The following is a 20,461-nucleotide window of genomic DNA, read 5'->3' as shown; positions in this document are numbered from 1 at the left end:
TCTGTTCCATTGAAATTAATAGGACAAACTCACATGATGAAAGCACTTTACTGAATCAGGGTCTTAAGGCCAGATTTTCAAAGGTGTTTAGGCACCTAAAAATCCACATAGGTGCTTCTGAAAGTCCCAGTAGGTAACTAACTTCTCTTGATTGCTAACTTGCTTAACCACTTTTAAACATCCCTCTAAGTCAGTGGTTCTTAACCTAGGGTGGATGCACCCCCTGGGGGTCCAAGATGCCCTTTCATACCAGAATGAAACATGCCAGATTTTTTTTTTAGGAGGTAAATCATCGAAAACACAAATTAAGCACAGGCACATAAGTACAACTACTTTGTTTCATCAAACCTAGGTGTTCATTAAAAAATGTATAATGTTAATAATTACTGTAATATACAAACAAAAATATATCTAGGTTTAAAGAACTGACCTACTTCAGCGATTTTTGATAAGGGGTGCGAGAACATATTTTGAGAGCCCAAGGTGTGCAGGCTGCAGGAAAGGTTAAGAACCACAGCTCTATCCTCATCTTTAAGAACCTAAATACCTTTGAAAATCTGGTTCTAAATGCTTAGCTGTTATAAAATCCAGACATATTTAATACTATGCTGTGCCAACAAGCCCCAACTGCACCAGGTAGCAAGGGATCAGTTTTGTAAAATGAACTCGCTTTTGGGTTTGCTCATTTGTCACTGTGGGAAAGAAGTGCTGATGTGAAATCTCAAGACTCTTACACAAGTTTATTCTGTCTCTGTCTTCCCTTCCTGAACACTGGAGTAAATAGGAGAGCATACTTCCCCCCGTATTGTAACATGGCTCCCGATGTTCACAATCAGCATAATAATAATGGTGGTAAAGCAATCTTCACTGGAACAAATAAAATGGGGATGCTCCAATCAATGCGATTTCAGGAGAAGACATCCACTTTACTGCCTGTGCACAAAGGGCCAAATTGTGCATTCAGATACACATGTGAAAGTCAGCCCTATACAGCGAGTGAGCGCAAACCCTATGCACCGCTAAAGCCCTCCAAATAGGGCATCAATGTGAGACTTATGTGGCACAGAGCCTCGTGTTAATCTCTGTACAGGGATGAATTTCACTCATTGACTTCATTAGAAGTTTCATGTGTGGCTCTCAGAGCAGAATTTGTTCCATAGAACATCTACCTTACAGCAGAATATTGCAGATTTTTTTTTCCAAAAAATTGGAGTCATTAAGAAATATTAGGCCGAATTCTGCTGTCACTGATCCAGCTCTCGTTACAGGCAATGGGACTCTTGCCATTGACTATAGTGGGCTTTGGATCAGGGCCACTTACAGTGCTGTAAATCAGAGTTAACTCCTTTTTAGAGTCAATGGAGTTACACCAGTGTATGTAAGAGCTGAATCAGGCCCATGATCCCAGCTGATCGCACACATTCTGCTTTAAGCTACACCAGTGTAAATCTGTAGTAACTCTAGTATGGAAGTACACAGGTGTAACAGAAAGCAGAATCTGGTCCTTCTTTATTTTCATATGATATGGATGTCTTATTTGGTACAGTGTGTAAAATTAATTTTTGTTTGCCATTAGATTTCAGTAAAAAACAAGGACGAAGAGGCTTAATGAAAATCAAGCGAAAAAGAAAGAAACAGCTGTTGAAGCTGACGGAAGATGAAATCATCATTGAAAGGATATAACTTCCGCTTTTTTAAAAGAGAAATGTGAACTACTCCATTATCTTTTATCTGTGAACGAAAGCATTAACAACAGCATTTTTAAACTCCTTACTGTATCGATCATTTGATTATGCATTATTGGGCGGCTTATCTATTTTGTTTTGTATTCCTCATTCATGTGTGCTAAGCGATCAGCATTTAATTTTTTTCGGATAAACGTAGTTAAAAATGCAGTTTGGCAATGTACACTCACCAACGGAGCTGAAGCAGGACAAAACAGACTGTGGGTGTATATCTGAGCCACAATGATTCAGAGATCAGGCAGGCTTCACCTAGTCTGTTCTATTGTCTTGTTTGTCTTCCTCTGGAAACTTTCTTCTCGAAAGGAAGTATAATGCTTTTTATATAGGAGCATGAATAATTAATTCCTGAATACAGATAAAAAGCTATTGCTAAAAAGAGACACTGGGCCTGATTCTGATCTCATTTATTATATATTCTGTAAACCAGGTCTTAACTCTGCTGGAGTCTGTGGAGCCAGACTGCTGTAAATGGGGTGTAAGATCAGAGTTAATCCCACTAAGACCACAAAGAGAATATTCAAGTCATAAACAGGTGGAGAAATGTCACTGTGGATCTTCACAAAGCCCAAAGTATATCAGGGACACAGAGCTCTACAGTTGAAGTCATCAAGCCTCACCTTGTTGTGGCAATGGAGACATGGCTGGCAAGATAATAGTTCCCAGTAAAGCAAGTCTATCTTTGTCTATTTAAAGACAAAACAAAAAATTGTAAGCAAGTTGGTCACTTTAAAGATCTCATGACATGTCCTGTCCCTCTGAAAATATAATAGATGCTGGATAGGTTTGGGCTGGGTTTTTTTGTTTGTTTGTTTGTTTTGTTTTTTAAAAAGAGTATTTATCATTTCCATATGTTTTGCTTTGAATACAATGTCTTTGTTCCACATGGCAATAAAGGCTTGGCATATATAAAAATGAGCTGGTTTTCAGAATACTTATCTTAATTGATATGGCCCTACTTCCATGATATGTGAGCCCATCATACTCTTAAATGTATCTATCTTTCCTCACTATACTTTGAGCCATAGGAAATTGCTCTTATCACTGATTTACAGACAGGGAATTGAAACAGAGAGAGAAACTAAAGGTCAGATTTTTGAAGGTATTTTGGTGCCTAAAAATGTAGACAGATACTTTGAAAAATCCCAGTAGCTGCCTATCTGCATTTTTAGGCACCAAAATACTTGACCCTATGTGACTGACTGGTTCAAGTCACACAGAAAATTGTTGCAGAAAAAGGAACTGAACCTATATCTGCTATGTACAAGGATAGTATCTCAGCCACTGAACCATCCTTCTGTCTAGTATGAGTTGTCTGAGTGATTTCAGAAGCCTATACTTTTTGTATTATTTGTCCTCCGCTACATTTTGTGCTACTAAGCCTGCTTTGAAAAATACTTCTAGGACTGAAATATTCACTGAAAAATATGATGCCTTATTCTTGTATCTTATATAAATCTCTGTGAGGAGCAAAGAATCATAATGTGATAACTGCTTGACTGGACCAAATTGAGCTCTTCTTCACCAGTGTAAATCCAGAATAACTCCAATAACTAGTGAAGATCAATAGTGTCGTTTCTCCCCACGTGTAATTTGTTTTATGGTACTAATGGGTCTGATTCTGATCTAACTTACTGCAGTTCAAAGTCTACACTGGGGTAACTGACAGCATAACTTGCCCCAACAATCACATTATGACTGTACTCCTCAGTCCCAGCGAAGCATGTTAGGATCTTTGGATGAAAGATTCAGTAAAAATGTTAGTTTTTATTTTAACGTATACTCGGAAAATCAGATGAAAATATGTTAAATCAAACCTAGAATGAGAAACATATTCAGTATTATATAAGGAAGCTTAGACATAAATTGTGCAGATTATTAACTGCATTGTATTGGAGCAGATAACTTTATTAGACAACTGGGCAAGTTAATAATGATAAGTGCAGTTAGAAGGCCTGATCTTGCACGGTTACTCAGACTAAACTCCCATTGGCCTGGTTCTCACTTACGCTATGGGCCATTATAGCACTCTGGCAATATCATTTATACTCCCTTTAAGGCACCATTACACTGCCAGAACAGTATAAAGGGGCCCTAGTGTAAATGAGCATCAGGCCCCTATTCTTTAGTAGTAAGAGTACGGTTCTCAAACTAGCAACAATTCTAAAATGGAATTGCATTATCCATTCTTAGGGAAAATCTTTTCTTTTTCATCAAGTCTGCTCCATGGCTGCCATTGCAATCCCAGGGTGTCACCATTTGCAATGTTGAGACTGTACAGGAGCTTAAAGTAATGGGACCTTCAGTAGTATGTAAATCAGACAAATATTGGTTTCACTTATTACTTCATGTACTAAGAAAACCTATTGCAAGTGGATTAATTGTGTATGCTTCTTCTTCAATCCAAAACATTGCTACTAAAGTGAAAGCTGAAATCGGACTTTCACTTTATGCAAAACCCTGTCTTTACTGTATGGTTGTTATAAAAGTGCAAATCTGCTAAATATTGTTTGCAATGTTATTAGCCCTGTTGTCTTTTACTGTAATAACCATGAGTTTCATGAAACATTGTTCTCTTTTTATCCATGCATTTGTTTCTGTATGGTAATCTGGATTTTGTAGCATAGTAATAAATGGAAAAATTCATTGGTGTTGGTGTTTTCTTATAATGCGAAATATTCTCTTAAAACCTTCATAATTAAATGGCTCAATTTGGCAGAACATCGATTTGATTAGTTCACACCACTAACAAGGCAATGCAGGAATTGTTTACATTTTAAATCTATTTTTCCCTTCTGCCCAAATAAGGAGAGTGGCTATTCAGTTGGGAAAGTAATCCAGATAAAGGATCCACTCCTGGATTGTACGGTGCTTATTACTGTGAGTAGCCCCACTGAAGGGATCACCATGGATCAGCCTGCAGGTAAGAGGATGGGCAGTTGACAGAGGGCAGCCCAAGGAAGGAGTGAGTGGGTATGAAGTATTGTTGACACCCCCTCTTCCCTTGGGCCTTGGCTTGTCACTGATTCCCCCAGGGGATTGGAGTGTTGTGCTCACTATGGGGAGTTAAAGCCAACACCACTTCCTGTGTGATGCACCACGTCATAGAAAACACTACGTGCAGCGGTAAGTACTTGCAGGATTTGTCTGTCTATGGTAAAAATAGCAACAAGCTTTTTTAAAAAGATGAAATATTTTAAATATACAAAACTGGTCCTGTTTTCTGAAGCGTTGAACCCATAAAGCCTCTGCCTCTCTGCTTGAAACAAGATCACTTCATTCTCCTCCCTTCTCTGCCCCAAGGAATCCTGACATCAGGTTTCCTCAGCTGCTGACTGTCCACAGAACCCTGCTTAAAGGGACATTCCCTCTACAGGATGAAGGGGAGGGAAAGGTGGTCATTTGGCACGTCAAAGTCTACTGTAACCTGGGGCTATCTTTCATTTATGTCCGGAGCTCTGCAGTGTTGGTGGGGGGTGATGTCCACCTGCTTCTCTCCAGCCTGATTTTTGCTCCCATATCAATGCCCCCCCAACCCCCCATGTGCAGATCAACAGTGCATGCCACACTGTTTACAGAGACCGACCCATTGTTATTAGAATTGTATTAATGATAAGATTACATTTATTGTGCTTCTTTCATCCTGAAGAGGATCCTTTGCTGCTTTACAAATCATATCTATGAGAACATTGCAGTAGGTAAGCAAAATAAGGGCTGTGTGTGAAGACCACACTGTGCACCACAGGAGGAGAGGGTACAGAGATGGTATGAGGCTCAATGTGGTGTTGTTCCACAGTCCAGGGTGATTCCCATGGTTGGCATAAATTACAGCAGCCTGGAGAATTTGACTCTTAAGTATTCTCCATTGGAAAGAAGAGCAATGAATTGAAGAGTAGGATCAATAATATTAAGTGACTCAGCAGTATCCAGTGTTTCCATCCAGAAAAAGGAGTTGAGCATTATCTGACAGACAGGTATTGCACAGCTGGGGTGAAATTCTGGCTTCATAGAAGTCAATGGCAAAACTCCCCTTAATTGCAATAGGACCAGGATTTCACCCCAGAAGAATATGAACCATCAGTCTTTGAATGTGCAGGATTTGGGCATGCACCAGTCATCTGGGAAGTGTAACTACAGTTCCCCTCCACCTATCCTGTTTCGTTAAGCAGTAAGAGCTAGTATTTCATCTTTAAAAAATCTTTCTTCACATCCCATTTAACATAGGAAAAGACTCATGTTCCCACAAAGTAATCCCTTATTGGCTATTTATCCTTCTGAGGGAAAGCCACTACAGCCTGATCAGTCTGTCCCCGATATAATCCACAGCAGAGCTTCCTTTCATTTTCCTTTCTCTCATTCACACAGCGCCTCTTCCTCTGCTCACTGTGATACCCTCAGAGCAACTAAGCTCAGAGTAATCAACTGTGATGAAGTGGGTATGTTCTTACTGTTTTGTCTGAATACTGTGTGTGCCTCAGTTTCTCTTATGTGTTATTCAAGTATCTAAGTGGTGGGACAAGGGTGTGTGATCATTGCAGAGACCCCTAGGGGCAAGTGTGACTGCCAACTGTCTGCCTGGGCACAGAGAGAATGGTATCCTGTATCTGTATCCTGGTAACTGATAGCCAAGGATACAGAGCCAGTTGGAAGAGATGGAAAACAAAGTGAGACATGCAGGTCAGGTGACCTGTTTACCCAGGAAAAAGATAAAGTAAAGAGACGGGGCAGCAGCTCGTGACTGAGCTGGAAGCTGGAAGCTGGAAGCTGGTCAGTCTCTTGGTTTGGAACTCAGGGGATAGCCCAGGGTTTCCCCCAAGATGGAATTTTCTGAATCTTCCTGCTTTCTGTACTAACAAGATCTGTTCTGTGCTGTGTTCCCATCAACTAATAAACTCTTCTGTTTTCCAACGCTGGCTGAGAGTCACCTCTGACTGCAGAATTGGGGTGCATGGCCCTTTGGGGGGTGTAAGGCTTCCCCAGGTGTCCCATCCAGGTGGACTCGCTGCAGGATGCTCACAGTGTGGACAGGTGTGCTGAATGCTCCAGGGTCAGACCCAGGAACAGGCTTCTTGCCCTGGTGAGAATGTGCTCTGAGGGAAAACACACTGCACTAGAATCATGCCTGACTTCATTCAGAGCTGTTTCAGAGCACCAGCACTGTGACTCTGTGACACCAACAGGTTACACTTGCTCAACAAAGACAATTAAAAGTGAAGGATGAATCTTTATTGGATAACAGAGTTGGTTGGATGGAAGGAATAAAGGGATCTAGGCCAAGGTTACAAAAATCAGAGAACTGAATGCTATATCTTAGTGACACCAATAACCATATTCCTGGCATTGAATATAGTTCATCGATTCCTTTCTTTAGCCAGAATCCATTCAGATTATTTTGAAGGAAACTTAGACTGTGTTCAGAACTTTCATTTTCTTTTCACATCTTAATTCTCTTAATATACTCACCCCATCACGTTTACTACTCTTCTAATCTGTATTCTCTTTCCTCCATGCTACTTATTTTTCTCTTAGTTCTCTTCTCTCTCCAGCTTTTTCCCTCTGTTCCACCCATTCCTTTTTCCACTGCCATCACACCTGCTTTAAGAACCAGTACATTTCTTTAAATTTTAATAAGATGTCTGCCCTTCCAGATTCAATGTGTTCCTGCATATTAACTTAGAGACTAACCAATTTATTTGAGCATAAGCTTTCGTGAGCTACAGTTCACTTCATCGGATGAAGTGAGCTGTAGCTCATGAAAGGTTATGCTCAAATAAATTGGTTAGTCTCTAAGGTGCCACAAGTACTCCTTTTCTTTTTACTAACACGGCTGTTACTCTGAAGCCTGCATATTAACTTGCAAGTCTATTTTGTTCCTCACAGCTATTTCCTTAAGGTGTTATCATTTTAAAATTGGGTTAGTTTAAAAATAAAATGAAATGTAGATAGATCTCAGGAAATAATTAATGAAAATTCTCATGTTTTGTTTCTATAAAACTGGGTATGTTAGAGATCAGTGAACTTCAAAGAGTTTGGAGGTTTCTTTGCGAAAGTACCCATGTTGCATCCATAACCTTTTCTGAACATACAGCAGAGCATTTTGTCTGCAAAACAAATCTGGAAATCTATCAAAAATAGTCTCTCATTGGTCTAGAGGTAGCTCATAGTTTTAATCAGGAAGAAAATAACATGTGAACAGCATGTGTTTGGTCTTAGTATTTCTGCTCATGACTAGAACCAGAAAATGCCTAAAAATGGGTGGGGAAGAAAGTTACCTGAATTTTTTTCAAACCTCATTCATGTTCACATTGTGTTTGGCCTAACAAGTTGTATAATTTCTTATATTATCGGAAGTGGTCTGTGCAGCCCCTTCCATCAGCTATGTTTTAGTCATTCAAACTATGAAATGAAAACTGATGTTTAAATGATGTATGGGTGAATGTTGAACGCTAGATGGCAGCTTTACACTGCACATATCATAGTCTTCTAGGTAGCTAGAGAGTAATGTTTCCCCTGCCCCGGTTTAAAAAGATTTTCTCCAGTATAGTTCATAGCTGTTAACATACTATAAAAGCTTGCTTGTATCTTGTTTCTTATGCTTGGTTGATTCACATAGTGTTATTACTCCATATGTTTTGGCAGAAGAGCTCTGGATTAGCAAATCTTTGGTGCACAAACCTTTTCTGTTTCACTTACTATATAACGGTAGGGTCACAAAACTCTTTTGGCTGCTCAGATTTATGTTTAAACCTCAGACCTGATGATCCAAGATTTTTCCTTTCTATCAAGTTAATCTGGATCATCACGTCTTGGGTGTAATCATAAGGCTGAGACCCTTGACAGATTTTGATGGTCCTACCACATTTACAGTAAGCTAAACATTGCTGGAGCATTTCATTTAAAAAAATGGTAGGAAAGAACATTATTTGCCAAAGAGAAATTGTGAATTTTAGAGGTGTTCAGGTAATAAAATACTCACTTCTTTGTCTACTACTCTGTGTCCATGGACAATTCTGCTTGCTTGGGTTAGTGTGCAGTATTGCTTCCCGAAAAGAAAGAATGAAAAGAAAGAATGAAAAGATCAATCTACATAACTACAGTACTAATTATTATTTCCGGTGTGTTTTGCATAGATATTTATCATGACCAAGAACTAATTTCACATCAATGTTCAGGTTCAGATTGCTTCTCCTTATTTTCTAGCTCTTTATAGCCCAGCAGTGCTGCTAGAGAACAGGGTCTAGACACTTCCATATTTCCATGATACCACTTCCTTTTAAAACTATAAGCCAGTTTTACACTAGGGTAAGGCCATTATCCTGAGTGGAGTTACTCTTGATTTACATAAGTGTGAGTTCAGAATCAGACCCAGCGTCTTGTTTATTTTTGCTTGCATTGGCCAATAATTTAGCATATCAATTCTTAGTCTGAGTGTGTTTTTGTTTAAAAAGACATACATTGATCGTACTTTATTCTCGAACAATTCTCACATTAAGACCTCTGCAGTATATAGATGCAAATGAGTCAGATGACCGTTAAAGTCCCAATCCTGCAAATACTTATCTCATGAGTATCTTTACACAGGTGTGTGGTTTCATTCAATTCAATGGCACTACTTGTGTGTGACAGTTAGCAGGATTGGAGTCTAAGACTTCTTTAGCTCCCATTTGTTTTGGATTACAGCAATGTCATTTACATTTTCAAAATATCTATTGATTTGGGAAGCCTACAGTTTTGGGTGGCAGTTTAGTACACCTTAAATAGGCTTGATATTTTGAGGACAAGTCATCAGCATCTCAGAAAGTCACATGCCTGTTCCAAAATCTATTGAAGTTAGTGGAAAGATTTACATTAACCTTTGACCCAAGTTCTAAACTCATATGTTCTCAAGAATTCTCAAGCGGGGCAACCAAAAATTAACATTTCTGAGATCACTAGCCACTTTGGAAAATGTAGGTCTGAATTCTGTCTAGCAATGATTCACATGGCAAATTTTATTTTAATTTACCTTGATATTTTCTCTTGCACTCATGCAATCTCAGTTTTATTTGATTTTATTTTTTATTTTTTGCAACTGAAAAAAAAAAGGGGGGGAGGGTGAGACAGTAACAGCCTGGTAGTTTTAATTTAATATTTGTCTGCATGTGGAGATTTGATTCTGATCTTTAACATAATTTTATTCTTCAAATATTAAACTATTTCTGGGAATGTCTTCTCAGCACTTAACAGTCAAATGCCTAGAGCAACATACAGTGCTGTCATCTGTAGAAAGGATTCCGTCAGAGACGGTCAGGTCACTGAGGTAGTAAGGAATAATGCAACTATTGTCTTACATTCTTTGTTTATAAGTAAAGATTTAGGTTGGTTTATTTATCTCGAACTTGTTTTAAACTGGGCATGTTCCACTGAGTGGATATGTGAAAAAACAAGCAATTAAGCCCCCTTTTTGGAACAGAATGAATATTTTCAGATTCACTTCAAGGCACTAGTTTATCTGGATGGCAAGTTTCAACAGATCTCAGTGAAGGTGAAAGTAAACTAGCTTTCACTAGGAACAATACATTTGGATACCACATGAAACATGTCAGTGTTCAGGCTGTCTCCAGTTCTTGTCTGGGAATATTAGAGGAGCATTGCTTTCTGGGGGTGTGCTATTTGAGAAAGAAAGAAATTTAATACTAAATGCAGGCGGGGTCAGAGTGATGTAACAGGAAGCTCTGATGTTTCCCTTCTGCTGCTGATCACTTACAATCTGACAACCCTTCCAATTCTCCTCAGAGCAACCCCTCTCTCCACAGAAGACCAGAAGTAACCTCTTACATTCGGATCATCAGGCTCTGATAAACTGGATTTATACCCAGCTTGCAGGATCAGATTGTAGGTGATTTTATCAAATGATTTTATCATTCTCCACCTTGCTGGGGGGAGGGGGAGAATCACACTGTTTCATAAATTGAAAGGCAAAAATCAAATTGAGATCCAAGAATTTATTTGAATATTTTTTCAAAGGAACTGTGTTTGGTGAGTACAGATTAAAACAGATTTACTGTATTAAATAAGAGTGACATCCCTGTGGCATCTGAATGTACTTATCAAAATGGATATTAATATTATAAGGAGGAACTGCTTGTTTTTTAACCTGAGCATATTGGTAATCTGCAGAGGTAGAGCTATAAGAAAAAAAAGTCTTTGTTTATGTTTTTTATTGAACAAATGCTGAGCTGATTTTATAACTGATATTATTGTTAAAATATTTAACAAATTTATCAAAAGTTGGATTAGTAAAAAGAATGATACAAACAAGACACCCAAGTCAGCACTTAAAGGATTTTTTCACAAACCCTAATATTAGCTGATCAGGTTTCAGAATTTGCATCTGGAGAGGATTAGGGCTTTACTGGTTGGGAAATAGTCCTTAAAACTAATTCAGGACAACTGGGGTTCTTGCAAGAGAGGAAGAATTAAGTGATAAAAGCAGAGCAGTTTTCTTTACTGGATTTTCATTGTTATTGTACAGGAGAAAGAGATTACATCTGAGTTAGACCAGAATGACTCCTTGCTGCTTTATAACAGAATTTAAAAGGGTTTTGTCATTTTTAAGGAAAAGATAACTTTGTGTTTGTCAGTTTTTGGTGAGGGTATTTTTCACCCTTCTTTTTTTCAAGGTTTCTTTTCCCTGTGTGGCAGAGGGTGGGTTGGGGTGTTATTTGTGGGGGGGGGTAGGGGGTTGGTTTTTTCTTCGTTGTTGATCAGTTTAAAAAATGTTTCCTCCTTTCCCCCACTTATTAAACCATTGCAATGTGGAAAACTGGAAATGTATGATTGGAGTGGGTGCATTTTTGTATAAAGGGTTAAGCTGACACTAAAGTTCGGTATCTATCTTGTTTGCCCTAGAGAGGATTAAACTTTCTAATTTAGAAGTAGTATTTCCTGTCTGTATCCATGAAGCCACATTCCTATGATCAGTTACCTTTGTTAGTCAATTGCTGCATGTGTGTATAAGTATGACTGGGGGGGGGCCGCTGGTATCATGGATCATTAGACTCAAAACCCCCGTAAAAATGTATGCTAGTACTGGAAATCTATGTTGAGAAATAATAGCAGTGACCGTGTACATATGAGAGACAAATGAGACATTGTCCTGCAATAATTCAGTTAGCCCCTACTCACATTTTGAGGGTAAATCATAGAAGCGTCTGTGTTGTTACTATCTTACCTTAATAAATTCACATTTAATACCTGGGGCCAGGCTCAATCTGCTGCAAATGAGAGTAATCTTCATATATCATGGAACCTAGTCACTCATTTGCAACTGTGGGGGATTTAACAATTAAGTATGATGCTTTATAAATGGCTCAGTTATGCTCTCAGCTACACTGCCTCTAAATCTAGAGTAATTCCATTGAAATTAAAGGAGTTACACTAATCTAGATCAGCATGACTGATAGTCGGCTTTATTGGCTGCATCTTTTCTTTAAAGCTGTGGTTTTCAACCTTTCTTTATTTGCGGACCCCTAGAAAACTTCGACTGGAGAGGTACAGAGCTCTTTGGAAATCTATTGTCTGCTTATATAGTTTGTCTTTTGCAGACCCCTTAGACGTAGTCTGCAGACCCCTGTTGAAAACCACTGCTTTAAAGAACACACAGAAATCGGCAGCATGAGGGAGGATGTGTTCAGCTGTATGTTGTGTATTACTTCACATATATTTTGCATGTGTGATTAATGTAGTAGTTCAGACATAGTAATACTATCTATTGTAGGCACCATGTTTTAGCCAGTTACTGTATTTAATTGTATGATTCTGCTTCCACTGAGGTCAAACTGTCAGTGATCCCAGGATCAGTCTTAAACTCGCAATAGGTGTGGGGCAAAAGGCATTTAGAGTTGATAAAATCAAACAATAAAAAAATACAGAAATCAGTGCTAATGTTGTTTTAATTAACTGAATACTAGAAATAATTGGATACAACAACTGTTTCCGCTAAATGGTTTAGGCTCCAATCTTTCACAAGCTTAACTTTGCTCAAGTGAGTAGTACCAGAGATTTCAATTGGACTACTCAAACGTGCAACATTAAGCGTGTGTGTAAATGGTTTGCAGGAGCAAGGCCCTAATCAAAAATGATTAGCATATTTTATACGCGATAACCAGCCAGTGATGCTGAGCAGTTTGGCTCAAATGATTTGATGTACAAAAGAAAGGTATTAAGTATACCTGACTACAAACCAGGGGTAGGACCAAATTCTGTGGTACTCAACATTCAGATTCTCCCAGGCTTATTCAAGCTCAGTGATATCGTGCTCTGTGATTCAACGCAAATACACTCTGAGCCTCAGCAGGCAATTGACTTCAGTGGGAGTTCTGCTCAATTTTCAAAAATGCAAGATTTGTCCCAACGAAACAACTTTTTTTTCTGATTTGGTACAACAGGTAAAGTCCTAGCCCCACTGAAGTCCATGAGTCTTTTTCCACTGACCAGCATTTCACCTAAGGTGTGCATGTTATAGTTAGGTTTAGTTTTGTGCTGAGGAATTAACTGCATCACAGATTTCAGGATGTCTCCCCTTACACCTTTTTGTTTTTTTATTGACAGGCTGCTGATAGACATTTTTTAGTAATTTCAAAAAAAAATTATATTAATTATTCATTTTAAGTCTGAAAGTACTGAGTAAACTTATTTAATCAAAATTCAGTGGGGGTCAGATTCTGCCTGGTGAGCATTACCTTATTCTCTGAAGGGTTCCATTGATTTCAATAGGACTGCTCATGGAGTAAGTTACTACTCGACATGAGTAAAGGTGTCTGAATCCAGATAGCAGGAAATAAAGAATAAAACCGGCCTGTCCTGCCAATACTTACTCAGTTTAGTTCTTGCAAATGCAAGTAGTTCCATTGACTGCCGTAGAACTACTCATGTGTGAGGCTTCTGTAGGACTGGGCCCACAAGGATTTCATAAATCACAAAGGAAAACTTATTTGAATACTTCAGTAACTTCCTCTAAGAAAATACTGAACCCAGTCTGTTTCCAATATTAAAATATATGCAGTGATATTAAAAATATATTTCTAAGTAAGTGTTATAGTAAATATTAAAGATGAGCAATTTCAATGAAAAGTTAGTTTCTACATTTCTGTAGGCTACTTGATTTAAGCTTTCTTTAAGAAGTTGTTCTCTTCTGTGCATTTGTTTATTGTTTTCTTGGTTTTAGTAGTAAAATTCCTTCTATGCATACTGTTTAGCTGTCATTTATGAATGTATACAGAATACTGGAATAAACTCACAGCCCAGATTCACCTCTGCTGTAAAAGCATGTACAATAACTTGTCATTGATGTTGCATCAACTTTAGATCAAAAAGTGTACTTGATTAAGAGGTATGCTTATTGAAAACACCTTCTCTAGGCTTAGTTTCTCAGTTAGGAGGGGAAATGTTTAAGCCTTTAATGTATAACGTGCCAGAATTTTGGAATTTATTGTAGCATAGCATTGTGCTTAGGAACAAGTGAATAATTCTACAACCAGAGTACACTTGATTTTTTTGTCAAGAAAATAGCTTTCAGATGAGAAAACCCTGATAGGTTTCTGTTGTTGTCCGCACCATGCTGTTTTTCATTCATGATTTGATTAATGATTTCTGACGTAATCAGAGAAATTCTGTTCTTAAAAGATGTCATGCAAATTGGATCTAATCCGGTTTGTCCATTCAATTCCTGTGTTCTTCAGAAAAAAAAAATACAAGGCACAAGGATCAATATTTGGAATTGAATACAGTTCAGTGCCATTCTTGGTTTTTGTGAACCAGATAAAACATGGAGAATTTGTCCCATTAATGGTCAAACCCCATTCTCTTTAAATTGTACTTATTTTCGTAGCATCAATTAAAATACTCTACAGTATCTTATTTTTAGTGAGATATCTTCAGTATAATATATATACATTACACAGAGAGAAGCAGAAATTAGACCATTCCTTATCTAATTTCTGTTTAGAGAACTCTAAACGCTCCAGAATTATAAACATGAATTAAATTAGTTTTCATCGAGTATCTTTGCTTTTGCACCATTTTCTTTGTTCTATTCTTGAAACAGAGGCAGACTTGGAAGAGTTAACTTTTGCATTTTCAATCAAAGTCTTGTTTTCTCATGCATATCTGCCTTTGGTTCCTCTGGCTTGTTTATGGTGTTTACATTTTCCCAGCAAAGCTATTCTTTTTTCTGCCCTACCTCTGTGCAAACACTTTTAATCATTGTTACAGTATGTATTGTCCAGTAGGATTAGAGTGATTTATTTAGAGCAGCTTTTCCAGGATAAGATACAATTGAAATTCATTATTTCTAAAGTGAACTAAGCTTTTTGAAAAATGGCTTGAATTAAACTAAGTAATGTGTTTACTGTACCTCAGATGGTATAAATCAGCATATCTCTGTTCAATTCAAAGGAAATGTCCCATTTTACACCAGCTGAGGATCTGTTCCAAGAAGTCAGATTGCTTGGAACATCGTTAAACCATACCTGACAAATAAACAACTAATGGAATGTTAGAAGATGTCAATTGATACATGGTTAGATCCTGCAGGTCTTACTCAAGCAAATTCCCCCTGAGTTCAGGGAGAATTTTGTCTGAGTAAGGACTGCAGAATATAGCTTGTATTAGCCAGGCTCAAACTGGAATACCAAGTACTATGAATTAAACACAGTGATGATTAAACTTTTTTTCTAAAGAATATTCTATAGACATTTTTATTTTTAAAGCAATGATCTCTTTAGTGTTTAGTAAATTATATTTACTCTTAATAGTCTAATTGGTACCATAGTAATTAAAACCCTTCTTTCAACATTATCAAGAGCTCTTTAATGCTAATTCCATATTTGAAAACTGCAGGAACTGTAGTAGTACGGAATTACATAAAATGGAACTCGTTATATTCTTATTTGTCTCTTTTGTGTGTATAATGATGATGGCTGTTATAGAAAAACATTGTAGGTAGTAACTGATTTGAGTGCATTAAGCTATTGGTTAATCAATATACTTTGGTGGGTGGAGGGGAGAACCTAATACCAATTAAAATATTGTGCTGGGATCTCCTTTGCAGTTAGATTTGTATCAATATTCATTTGTTTTGAGATTTTAAAAAATATTTATTCCCGTCTGTTTCTGATGACAGCAAAAATGTAATTTGTTTCCAACATCTTACATCCAATAATTCTCTTTTGATGTATTTCAATGACCATCTTAACAGAGTGAGCCCCTTACCCTGCTTCGCCATGAATGGGATTGTGTATTTCAGTGGATACCTGCTATACACAGAAAAGGAAATTGTTGTACAACCTTATTTTACTATACAAACATATCTTTTCAGGGATGATCGTGCAGCCTTCTGTATAATGGGGACATCCACCCTTCAGTTCATTGAATCCAGCAGGTGTCACTGTGGGGTCTAAAAGTGAGAAATATTTTAGAAACTAGTATAAATCTGAGATTTGGGGGCAGAATGTACAATTGAAAAATGTTCCCTTTCTCAGGCATTTTCCAAGATGATTTCTCAAGCATGCCATTTTGCATCTTAGGATATTTTGTTTTGCTATATACCATTTTACCAGTGTTCGGTATCCCTTCAGAATTTTGAAATCATGATAAAGTACAACTGTAGATCTGCATCTGGTACAGGATGAGAAATTTCAACCCCAAAGCTCAGTTTTGAGTCAGGGAAGGTATTGGAACCAGCTTAGTTTCTAATATTACTAATAGCCTCTGTGAGAATATACTATTTGGACTCATTTTACAGTAAGTTCCAGAAGTCTTCCTTGCAAACCCAAATTCTCATTTTAGTCAGTGGGAAGGTTGGTCACACAAGTGACACATTTGCAGTTACTCTGAGCCCAGGAAGATGCTTTGCAGTAGGTTATCATAAACATGTGTTTACTGAGACAATCCATATGTTGTTTTCTATTTCATTCTTGCCCAAAGTATCATAATAGCTTGTATAGATATGGCTCTTTCATTGTAAAAATATTTTGAGTAGAGGAACTTTTACACATTCTACCAAATCATTAGAACAAGAAGTCAACTCCATACTTTTGCAAGCAAAAGAGTCATGTCAGTGTGCTGCTGAGATAGTTTGAGGGCTGTGTCTGACGTGGTCATTATGTTCTGGTGGGTTTTAAGTTGGATGTATAGATTCATATTGCAATGGACAGAAGTACAGTTGTTCTCAATCAGTGCATTGCCAGAAATAATTCCTTTATGTCTACTTCTCCTATACTGTATAGGTATATTTTCCAGACCATTTCAATTCCCCCCTCATTTAAATGATGAAGTTTCACTTCGTGGCTGTTTCCTTTATGGAGGAGGCTACAGATATTGTTGTTTATAGTCCATGAACTTAGATGGAGAAGTTATGCCCATATGACTGTATAGGGGGTACACACTGAATGGAATACCTTACTAGCCTTCTCTGGAAACCTGCTCAACAAATTCTGTGATGCCCTGGTCTACCTATAAGTGAGACCAGAGTGCACATGATATAAATAAATGGAAAGACTGATGAATCTCAAGACTATGCTGGGAGTTGAAAAGTTCTAAGAACAATTGGCAATACAAGTCTGTAGCTTCACTGCAAAGTTGCTGTCATACACGGGCCCCCTGGCAAAGAGTCCGCTGTTCTTTGTGAACAATTCTTAACTCAGACCTGACAAATTCACTACACCAAACACATGCCTGGCAGGGTATTGATCCATAAAGAGTAGCATGTAAGGCATCTACAGAGAGTTCATAACTCGTCAAGATTCATAATCATTGTGAGATTTCTGTATGGGTAATATTTAAGGAATAATATAACTATCCTGAAAATATGCTTTATGAAAATAAGTTAATGACCAGGGGCTAATATGTCTTGGCGATGCTCCATCCCAGCAGGAAGGAATTGTCGCTCCACCCAGCTTTGCTGGTGGTATAATGCAATGCACATTTGCCTAGCCTTCCTTCATCCCAAGACTTTCAATGGAAAACTATCAGACATAACTGCAAACAAGGAACATTACAACTGCCAGGGAATCACCCTAACTTTGAATAAAGACAGTACAGGCACTCTATATCCTTTTAGTGAGGAGACATCCTGAGGAGAAGGGATGTTCTTGTGAAAAATGTATCCTGATTTCTGTGAAGCCAGCCAGCTGTGGAACAGACTGAACTTTGGAGGGAAAACCTACTTTTTTAAATAGGAAAGGTAACGGTTAATAAGTTAAGGCCCAGGGGAGTGTTTTATGATGATAGTTTGCATTGTAACCATTTCCAGCAGAATTGCCACCTTTTCTGAAATACTCTGTTTCTTTTTCTATTGTGAGTGCTGTGTGTTATACAGAAGTGGTGGTTTAAAGTAAAACTAGTAAACTGGGGTATCCTGCACCTTTGGGGGCAGGGGAGCTGGGCTTTCTGTGCATAACCAGCGTCAGGGGCTGGATATCACAGAGTGATGCTTCAAAGAGATTCAGGAACTGGGGTGCGTCTATTGTTCCCCTGCAGGGTAAAGACCAGGCTGGCTTAGCCTGAAAGAGAGTGCTTGAGTGGCTACTGAATGCATCCGATGAAGTGGGCTGTAGCTCAGGAAAGCTTATGCTCAAATAAATTTGTTAGTCTCTAAGGTGCCACAAGTCCTCCTTTTCTTTTAATGGGCTGGTGGTGTTAGCCACCATCGCACGGCCCCTCTCACTCGAAGTAGGGGCTGACAAGAAGACTCACAATCCTGGGTACCCCCAGAACCATCACAGGCTGTTAAATATCATTCATCTTACACAGGTACAGAATTTGTAACCTTGTTAAACAGTCCTGTTTCCTTTCTCTCCCTACTCTTTTTCCTCTTTAAGCCCCCATCCTGTTCCGTTTTTATTCTGTTCCATTTCCTTTCCTGTGATGATGTCCAGTGAGTCATTTTGCCAGGCAATTACAGGACAGCTTGACAACACTGCCAAAAGCTTATCCTATATTGGCTCATATATATGAAACTAACCTCTGCTGTATCCTTCCTTTAAATAAAAGATAAGTATCTGCTCTTAACACAAATCTAGCTGTTGGGGAGAGGAAACCCTTTCTGCAAATAACTGTACGATGAAAAGGAGAAATTCCCAGTCATTGCATCCTTCTTGAAAAGCCGTTCTTGAGAAGAACAGACTTATCCATTGTAACTGGACTAGGGTTGCCAACTTTCTAATTGCACAAAACCAGACACCCCTTCCTGGCCCCTTCTCTGAGGCCCCGCCCACCCCACTCGCTCCATCCCCCCTCGCTCCATCGTTCTCTGTCCCCTACCCTCGCTCACTTTCAACGAGCTGGGGCAGGGGATTGCGGTGCAGGACTGCTTCAGCTGGGGGTGTGGGCTCTGGGGTGGGGCCGGGGATGAGGGGTTTGGGGTGCAGGAGGGGGCTCAGGGCTGGGGCAGGGCGTTGGGCTTCGGAAGGGAATTTGGGTGCGAGAGGGGATATGGGGTCTCGGTGGCACTTACTATGGCTCCCAGGAAGTGGCCGCCAGGTACAATGGGCGGCCAGGAAGGCTCTGTGCATTGTCCTCATGCCCGCAGGCACCACCCCCACAGCTCCCATTGGCTGCAGTTCCTGACCAATGGAAGCTGCGGAGATGGTGCCTGGAGTGGGGGCAGCGCATGGAGCTTCCCTGATCGCACCTGCACCTCGGGGCCGCAGGGACACGCCAGTTGCTTCCGGTAGCTGTGTAGGTAGGGAGCCTGCCTTAGCCCCACTGTGCTGCCAACTGGACTTTTAACAGCCCAGTCAGCAATGTAAAAAACCGGGTGTTCCAGTCGAAAACTGGATGCCTGGCAACCCTAAACTGGACACGTTTGGTAAACGAGATTTTTTAACTCATGGGGAAGCTGTTAGTGTGTTATTAAAGGTTGAATGCTTAATACAAATCATTTCAGGATATATCAAAGCTAAGGTTCCTCTTTCAATGTTATTTTGGTATGTTCCACTTGGCTATTTCCTATTTCTCTCTTTCCTGTTAAATGTGGTCCTTATTGCACCATATTACTCTTTACTGACCTAGTTCAGCACTGCATTTAAGCACATGCTTAAGGCCAGTGATGAGCTGCCAAAATCTTAACAACGGGTTCCCTCCTCACCCCACCAGGGGGTCGTTGCCCACCCCCGCCCCCCGGGGCTCCTGCCCCATCCAACCCCCCGCATTCTTTGATGACCCCCCCAGGACCCCTGTCCCATTCACCCGCCTCCCATGTCCCCTAACTGCCCCCAGAACTAGGCAGGAGGGTCTCGTGGGCCACCGTACTGGGTGCCCACTCCACCCCACCCCTAAGAGCCAGAGGGACCTGCCGGGGGGCGAGGTGGGGAGTCCCGGCAGTGCTTATCTGGGGCAGCTCCCAAGAAGCATCCGGCAGGTCCCTCTGGCTCCTAGGGTTGGGGGAGCATAGCTAGGTGGGGAGCGGCCGCTCCCCCACTGATCACATCAAAAGTGGTGCCTTAGGCACTGACTCCCTGGGTGCTCTAGGGCTGGAGAGCACCCACCAGCAGCTCCCCACCCCGCACCCGGCCCCAGATCACCTCACCTCCACCCCGCCTCCTCCGCTGAATGCGCTGCCCCACTCTGCTTCTCCGCCCCCTCCTCCAGCTTCCCGTGAATCAGCTGTTCGGTGGGAAGCCTGGGAGGGCTGAGAAGCAGGCAGCGGCTTCGCGCTCAGGCCGAGGGTGGCGGAG

The 20,461-nt window shown here is 39.8% G+C and overlaps 2 protein-coding genes across 11 annotated transcripts in view; both read left to right on the top strand.

Moving 5' to 3' along the window:
* Nucleotides 1–4,392, top strand: part of TFPI (tissue factor pathway inhibitor) — a 112,736-nt gene extending 108,344 nt beyond the window's left edge. For all 6 annotated transcript variants that reach the window (XM_073306125.2, XM_073306128.2, XM_073306122.2 and 3 more), the window contains one exon: nt 1,577–4,392. In XM_073306125.2, the coding sequence (XP_073162226.1) occupies nt 1,577–1,683 (107 nt within the window). In that variant the 3' untranslated portion in view covers nt 1,684–4,392. The remainder of the gene's footprint in view (nt 1–1,576) is intronic.
* A 6,080-nt stretch (nt 4,393–10,472) lies between these two features.
* Nucleotides 10,473–20,461, top strand: part of CALCRL (calcitonin receptor like receptor) — a 95,132-nt gene continuing 85,143 nt past the window's right edge. For 3 of the 5 annotated variants that reach the window (XM_073306116.2, XM_073306117.2, XM_073306119.2), the window contains exon 1: nt 10,473–10,616. The gene's annotated coding sequence lies outside the window, so the exon portion shown is untranslated. Of the gene's footprint in view, nt 10,761–20,461 lie in introns of all 5 variants that reach the window. The other 2 variants (XM_073306120.2, XM_073306118.2) reach the window with 1 other exon arrangement.

Source organism: Lepidochelys kempii, chromosome 11 (genome assembly GCF_965140285.1).
Source record: "Lepidochelys kempii isolate rLepKem1 chromosome 11, rLepKem1.hap1, whole genome shotgun sequence".
Taxonomy (NCBI): domain Eukaryota; kingdom Metazoa; phylum Chordata; order Testudines; family Cheloniidae; genus Lepidochelys; species Lepidochelys kempii.
This window is presented reverse-complemented; position numbering and strand designations above follow the sequence as displayed.